The 8,039-nt window shown below is 40.5% G+C and overlaps 1 protein-coding gene across 1 annotated transcript; it reads left to right on the top strand.

The window, feature by feature from the left end:
• The first annotated feature begins 231 nt into the window (after positions 1–231).
• On the top strand, positions 232–8,039 carry POLR2K (RNA polymerase II, I and III subunit K). Its single transcript, XM_043976557.1, has 4 exons — positions 232–326; positions 730–799; positions 7,000–7,092; positions 7,851–8,039. The coding sequence occupies exons 2-4, from the start codon at positions 739–741 to the stop codon at positions 7,871–7,873; spliced, it is 177 nt and encodes a 58-aa protein (XP_043832492.1). The 5' UTR covers positions 232–326; positions 730–738; the 3' UTR covers positions 7,874–8,039.

Raw genomic sequence — 8,039 nt, 5'->3', positions numbered from 1 at the left:
CTTCTGGACCCAGTGTTGATAGGTGGTGTTCTATCCACGTTATGGTTTTCTGCAAACAAAGAGATAGAAGATAGCAGTCCGGGGGCTCCGCCTCCCACCCCTCAGATGCGGGACTTCTCCAGACAGCTCGAACTCTACCCCGCCCGAAGCCCTCTTCAGCCCTCGCCCCGCCTTCTTTCGATCCCAGCCAATCAGTTGCCCCAGTCCACGCACGAGGCAGAAGGGGTGGGGTTGTTGAGGGTGCCTTGCGTCATTTTGAAGCGCCGGAAGTAGATCTCGCCGCTGTTACTCGAAGGACTAGGGCTCTCCGGCCTGGGGCGTGTGAGGTATGGTGGGTCCTGCGGGGAGTGAGTTAACGTTTCAGCTCAATATTAGAAACGGTTGAGAGATCGGGACGGCGGAGCATGAAAGAGGGAAGTTGGCGGGATGCCGGGGCCGGTCGGTCTTGACGGCGCCCTTTCTTCCGCTGGGCTGTGCAGGCTGACCCCTGGTGCTGCTCTTGTGTGCCCAGGTTGGGTCACTGCCCTAGGCAGTGTCTGGCCGGACGAGGAGGCGGGATTGGGGAAAATGCCCTTCTGTGGACCTGAACCGTCCTTACAATTGCCGGGTCAGGACTTATTTTCGTGACCCATGTGGTTTGGGGGTGAAGAGGGAATGCAGGCTCTTGACTCAGTTTGGGGGTCGGGGGCCTCTTTGAGATGAGAACATATTCCCGTCTGTGATTTTTAGGGAGTGACGATGGATACCCAGAAAGATGTGCAACCGCCAAAACAGCAGCCTATGATATACATCTGTGGAGGTGAGTCCCTTCAGAAAAGTAATACCCAGTTTAAGTGTTTAGAAAACACATCTCCTCCTTCCTCCTTAGAGTAAATTGTGATGGACAGATTACTCTTTCAGAATATGAGACTCCACAGATTGATTTCCTATAATCAATAGCTTTCCTGTTAACCACCAGGTTTAACTTTTTAAAAACTCAACTTTTCACAGATCTATCAAACAGCTAAGAACAATAGCTCACATTTATGTCGTGGTTACTATGTGTCAGACAGTGGCTTTCTTTTTCATATTTGTAGCCTCAGTGCTTATCACAATGCCTGGTACATAGAAGGCACATAACAGCAACAATAATAATTAATAATAATAATAACAAACATTTATTTAGCACCTACTATATGCCAAGCACTGTGCTGAACATTTTACTTATCACATTTGATCCTCACAACAATCATGTCAAGTAGATGCAGTTATTATCTCTCTTTTACACATGAGGCAATTTGCCCAGGGTCACACAGCAAGTAAATGTGTCTGAACTGGATCTGAACTCAGGTCTTCCTGACTCCAGACCCGGTACTCTACCCATTGCATCAACAAGCAAAAAAGAATTGTCTTGTGTTTATCTATTCTCTGTTTCCCACCAAGCTTTACTAAATTGATTTAAAGGCAGAAAAAGATGGCAGCAGGGAGGAAGGAGGGAACAAAACAAACCATAAATAGCTTAATTAACTTATGTGTATTTGAGAATGTTATCTTTGTACATAACTAGCACCTGAAAGTTTAAAAGAATGCAATTAGTGACAGAGCCTTAAGTTTTACAAAGTGCTTTTCTTTTCTTTCTTTCTTTCTTTTTTTTTTTTTTGGTGAGGCAATTGGGGTTAAGTGACTTGCTCAGGGTCACACAGCTAGTTAGTGTTAAGTGTATGAGACTGGATTTGAACTCAGGTTCTCCTGAATCCAGGGCCAGTGCTTTATCCCTGTGCCACCTAGCTGCCCCTTACAAAGTGCTTTTCAACAAAAACTTTTATAAATAAGACCTGAGGCTCCCAGATGAGAGGTGAGACAACAATCCAAGGTCTCATAGTATGACAGTGTTGGGATTTGACTCCAAGTCTTCTGACTCTAAAACCTTGTTCTTTCACCTACAACAAAGTAGGGAGTGGTTAAAAGTACCTAGTTTGCTCTTATAGTAAAAAGTATGTCCCCTGTCTGTAATAGTACCTTGGGATATTGTAACTTTTTAGGAACTTTGTAGAGGATGGAATAGGAAAAGGAGAGACAAGGCCAAATATTAAGCTATTCTGATAAATCAGGCAGGAGCTGATAAAGGTCTGACTAGAGAAAAGGAAACCAGTGCTAAACATGTGGAGGTAGAAACAAGATTTGGCAACTAAGGGATATGTGGGGTAAGGGAGAATAGGGGATTAAGGATAATTCAGAGTTTTTGAACCTGGCTGTGTGAAAGAGTAATGTACCCTTCTCACAAATAGAGAAGTTAGGAAGAATGTTTTGTTTTGGTTTTTGGTTTTTTGTGGGGTCAGGTCAGGAAGGAAGGAGGTGATTTCAGTTTTGGATGTTCAATTTTCTCTTGGTGTTCTGTTTTGGCTGCTTGAGCTACCTATGCGACAACCCATTTTGAAATGTCTGATGGGCAGTTGGTAATGGACTGCAGCTCAGAATAAAGACTAGTACTGGATACGTATCTTGAAGAGTCATCTATATGGAGATGATGTTTGAATCCATGGGGACTGATGAAGTCACCAAGTGAGAGTGTAGACAGAAGAAAGGGCCCAGAGCCTTGGGGTAATCTTCTAGAGAGGAGGATGTGCACAGTGAACCAGCAAAGGAGACAGAGGAACTGTTGGATGGGAAAACCAAGAGAGAGTAGTGTCACGAAAACCTAAAGAAGACAGAGTATACAGGAGGATCCAGCACTTAACATAGTGCTTGACACATAAAACTTAATAAATGCATGTTGATTGATGGAGGGAAGGGTATTCAGTAATGTCAGAAAGGTTAAGAAGGATGAGGATAGGGGCAGCTAGGTGGGGCAGTGGATAGAGCACCGGCCCTGGAGTCAGGAGGACCTGAGTTCAAATCCGGCCTCAGACACATAACACTTACTAGCTGTGTGACCCTGGGCAAGTCACTTAACCCCAATTGCCTCACTAAAAAAAAAAAAAAAAGAAGAAGGATGAGGATTAGAAAAGGCCATCAGGTTTGTCAATTGAGATAATTGGTATCTTTGGAAGGAAAAGTTTGAGTTGTGAGAAAGTCAGGAAGCCAGATTATAAAAGGGTTGAAAGGAGAGAAGAGAGGAAGTTGAGGCAATGGGATAGACAGTTTTTTCTAGGATTTTCCATCAGCAAATATTCATTAAGCACCTACTACTTGCCAGGTACTTGTCTAGGTGATGGGCAATGCAAATACAAAGAATGAATCAATCCCCACAATAAGGTTGTATGCTAATGGAGTAGACAAGTATATACAGGCAGCTAGAGCACTGGTCCTGGAGTCAGGAAGATCTGAATTCAAATCTTGCCTCAGACACTAGCTGTGTAATTCACTTAACCTCTGTCTGCCTCTGTTTCCTCAGCTATATAATGGAGATAATAATAACACATACCTCACAGGCCTGTAGCAAGGATAAAATGAAGTATTTGTAAAGTGCTTAGCACAGTCCTTGTTACAGAGTTGGTGCTTAATAAATGCTTGCTCCCACCTTCTCCTTCCATTTGAAAAATAAATAGTACAAATAAAAAGTTAATAAATGCATACACACAAAGTAATTAAAAACAAGATAATTAGGGAGAGGGGAGATACTAGCAGTTGAAGGAGACCAGGAAAGATGCCTCTGGGATAGCAACTTTCCTAGAGCATAAATCTGACCATGTCACTGCCTGAATCAATAAATTCCAACATTTATTAAGTTCCTACTCTGTCAGGCTGTTCGAAGCACTGGAGGTATAAAGAAAAGCAGAAGGTGACCCCTGCTGTCCTGGAGCTCACTGTATAATGGGGGAAACAACATGCGTAAATTATGTACAAATATGAGAAATTGGAGATAATCCACAAAGGAAGGCACTCTGATTAGTTTGGGAAGGGCTTCCTGTTGAAGTTGCAGTTTTAGCTGGGACTTGAAGGAAGCCTGTAGGTGGACATGAGGGGGAAAAGAGAATTCCAGACATGGAGAACAGCCTGTGAAAATACCTGAATATTGGGCTGGAGAGGGGAGAGGGGAGCTTATCAAACAGAGGATTTTATATTTGATCCTGGAAAATGATGGAAAACCACTGGAGTTTATTTAATAGGGAGATGACATGGTCAGATGTTGGCTTTAGGAAGATCACTATGATTCATGAGTGGAGAATGGACTGGCATGTGGAGAGACTTGATATAGGGAGACCAGTCCTTAGGCTATTGCAATAGTCCAGGTGTGAAATGATGAGTTCCTACACCAGAGTGGTGACAGTGTTAGGAGAGTCATGTCATGAGGGTAAAGTTATCAGGCCTTGACAACAGATTGAATATGGGAAGTGAGTGAGGAAAGCATGACACCTAGATTGTGAGCCTGAGTGGATAGTGGTGCTCTCAACATCATAATAGGGTAATTAGGAAGAAAGGGAAGTTTGATGGGAAAGACAATGAAATCAGTTTGTATATTGAATTTTTGTGTGTGTGTGTGTGAGGCAATTGGGGTTAAATGACTTGCTCAGGGTCTCGCAGCTAGTAAGTGTTAAGTGTCTGAGGCCAAATTTGAACTCAGGTCCTCCTGAATCCAGAGCTGATGCTCTATCCACTGTGCCACCTAGCTGCCCCGTATATATTGAATTTAAAATGTCTATAGGATGTCTAGTTTTGGACGTCCAACAAGCATTTGGAAATGGGAGACTGGTGGTCAGCAGAGAGGTGAGAGTCACATGTGTAGTTTGAGACTTGACCATTGAATTCATAGGAACTACTGAGATAACCAAGTGAAATAGTACATAAGACAGCTAAGAACAGATTCCCCTGGGCTGCCTATGATTAGAAGGCACAACCCAGATAAAGATCCAGCAAAGACAACTGAGAAGTAGTAGTCTGATCGGTAGGTGGAGCCAGAAATGTCCTGAGAACCTAGAAGGAAAAAAGTATCAAGAAGGGTGTAATTGACAGGGTCAAAGAGGCTAAGAAGATTGAAGATTGAGAGAAAGCCAGCAGATTTTGCAACTAAGAAGAAATTTTTAAGAACTTTGGAAAGACCTTTTTTCGTGAATGATGAGGTTAGAAGGCAAAGAGTGAGAGAAAGGATGGGGCGCCCCCTATTTGCCACTAGGATCAAATATAAACTACTCTGTTTAGCATTTAAAGCCCTTTGCAAGCTGGCCTCAACTTACCTTTCCTGCCTTCTGCATCATTCCCCTTCTTATTTCCTAAGGGTCAGACAAACTGTTTTTTTCTTACCCAGGACACTCCTCTCTCATCTCTGTTCCTTTGTGTTTTTTGTTACCCATTGGAGGAACATTATTGCTTCCTCACCTTTACACCTTGTAGAATCTCTTGTTCCCCTTCCAAAATCAGCTCCTGAATCCCTCCCTAATCCCACTCTTCAAATGCTATAACTTGTGGATAGAGCACCAGCCCTGGAGTCAGGAGTTCCTGAGTTCAAATCCGGCCTCAGACACTTAACACTTACTAGCTGTGTGACCCTGGGCAAGTCACTTAACCCCAATAGCCTCACTAAAAAACAAAAAAACCCCAAAAAACCCCCCACAAATGCTATAACTATCTTCTTTTCCTCCCACCCCATACCTTGAATTTATAAAATATAAATTCATATAAGAATGTTACTTCTCTCAGTAGAATTTTAAGTGCCTTGAGGGTCAAGACTTTTTTTAAGAATCTTTTGAGCCTTGCACAATGCCTACACACAGGAGGAATTTAGTTTTCTCCCCTGCAAAAAGTACCTACCTTGCTCTAAGGAATAAAATCCTATCACTTACCTGTATCTGTACTTCATAATAGACAACCCATGAGCTTAGCATTCAAGCAATATATTTTGAGTTCATAAATTCATAGATTTTAAAATTGGAAGGAACCTCAAAAGTCATCTTGCTCTACCCTTTCTTTTTACAGCTAAGGAATCTAAGGCCCAAAGAGGTTAAGCCCAAGTTCACCCAGGAAGTGTTAGAGGCATAATTTGAACTCAGATCATCTGATCTTTGGGTTCAAAATTTACTAGTCATATGACCCTAGACAAAGGTCACAACTTCTCAGAGCAGATTCTTTACCTTATTAAAATGACATAAATAATATTAGACTTAATTAGGTTATTGTGAGGGGGGAAAGCAATTTATAAACCTTAAAACACTAAATGTGAATTTGTTGTTCATTACTATGTATAAAAAGCTGCTCATATGTCTATTTGGGTAGTGTGTGACAATAGAAAATACATGGCATAGGGGCAGCTAGGTGGCGCAGTGGATGGAACACCAGCCCTGGATTCAGGAGTACCGGAGTTCAGGTCTGGCTTCAGACACTTGACATTGAGTAGCTGTGTGACCCTGGGCAAGTCACTTAACCCCCATTGCCCAGCAAAAAAAAAACCATGGCACTAGGGGTCAGGAAACCTAGATTCTAGTTCAATGGCTGATGTTAGAGAGTCAAAATCTGTTTGATGTTTAGGCCAGAGCTGTCAGATTCTCTGTGGTGAGCAACATTTCCATATTACCCTAACCAGATTAAAACGTACTTGGGATTAAAAACAATAGAATGGGGCAGCTAGGTGGTGCAGTGGATAAAGTACCGGCCCTGGATTCAGGAGGACCTGGGTTCAAATACGGCCTCAGACACTTAACGCTTACTAACTGTGTAACCCTGGGCAAGTCACTTAACCCTCATTGCCCTGTGCAAAAAAACCAAAAACACAATAGAATAATGTTAATATGTGGTTTTCTAAGTCAATTATGGCACCCAGAGGATCCTTATATATGGTTTAGTGGCCCCAATTTCTATTTTTTTGACACCACTGGTTTGGGCAGCTCACTTAACTTTTCTAGGCTTTAGTATTTTCAATTGGAAAATGAAAGCATTGCCCTAGATGATCTCTAAATTCTGTTTATTTCTAAAATTGTCTAAGTCTGATTTGTACAATTAGAATAACAAGTCGATAAGCAGTTATTAGGAATGTTAATATTCCTGGGTGGTAGGGGACTTTAACTAAAAAAAAGTTTACTTTTTCAGAATGTCATACAGAAAATGAAATAAAATCCAGGGATCCAATCAGATGCAGAGAATGCGGCTATAGAATAATGTACAAGAAAAGAACAAAAAGATGTATCCTTTCACCTTCTTTAGCTATGATAATAAGAGGTGGGTAAAAAGAGTGTTTGAATTGATATCCAAGGTTGTTTACCAGCAGAAGGAGTGATTTAACTTAGGAAAAAATAATTTGTAGAAAGATTAGTATTTATATTGATCTGGTATGAATTAATTGAAATATATGACCTGGAATAACCCTAAAAGCCATCATGTTAAGCTTGCTTGATATTTTCTATATTCTCAGTATTTTTTGTAATTGACATTTACTCAGTGGGCAAACTCACTTAGTTATATAAGTTGGAATTTAAGTATTTTGTATAAACATAGACATGACATATTTTGCTTCAACCATTAAAATTGGACTTGCTTCTATGACTAAAACTCTTACTAAAAGGTCATATTAGTAGCCAGGAATAAAGGAGGGAAAATATAACAAAGCTATCATCTTCATTGTTGTTTCATATGTGTGAGAGAAACATTTAATAATATGGCATGCATGTCTTTGACTTTTCAAATGGAAAAGGAGATTGAATAAAATTTCGAGTGATTTTTCTTTTAAACCATCTTCAAGATTGTCAGTACATAGTACATTGTCTCTTTGTGCATTTAAAAATAAGCAAGACTCAATAAGTCTATCATTGAGTGCTTTGTAGTTGTCTATAGTACCATATGTGTTATTATTATTTAGTTGTATCAGAACATAATTTGAAAGTGTGATGACTGGCATAACTTTTCATTGTTTTTCCTTTGTCCTTAACACAATTTTAATACAGTGGTGGTTTTTGATGCACGGTGAAATCCCAAGAATTCAGAGTAAAACCTTCATTTTCTTCTGTATTTCCCACAACCATTTCAAATAGTATAGCTTTTGGGTGAATATGTTTTTCTTTTACACATAAAACTATGTAATACTCTTCCATTCTGTAGCTTTAAATTATTTTTAGAATAAAATTTTTGAATGT

The sequence above is a fragment of the Dromiciops gliroides genome, chromosome 1 (assembly GCF_019393635.1).
Source record: "Dromiciops gliroides isolate mDroGli1 chromosome 1, mDroGli1.pri, whole genome shotgun sequence".
Lineage (NCBI taxonomy): Eukaryota > Metazoa > Chordata > Mammalia > Microbiotheria > Microbiotheriidae > Dromiciops > Dromiciops gliroides.
Note: the sequence above shows the minus strand (reverse complement) of the source record. Positions and strands in the feature narration are given on the sequence as shown.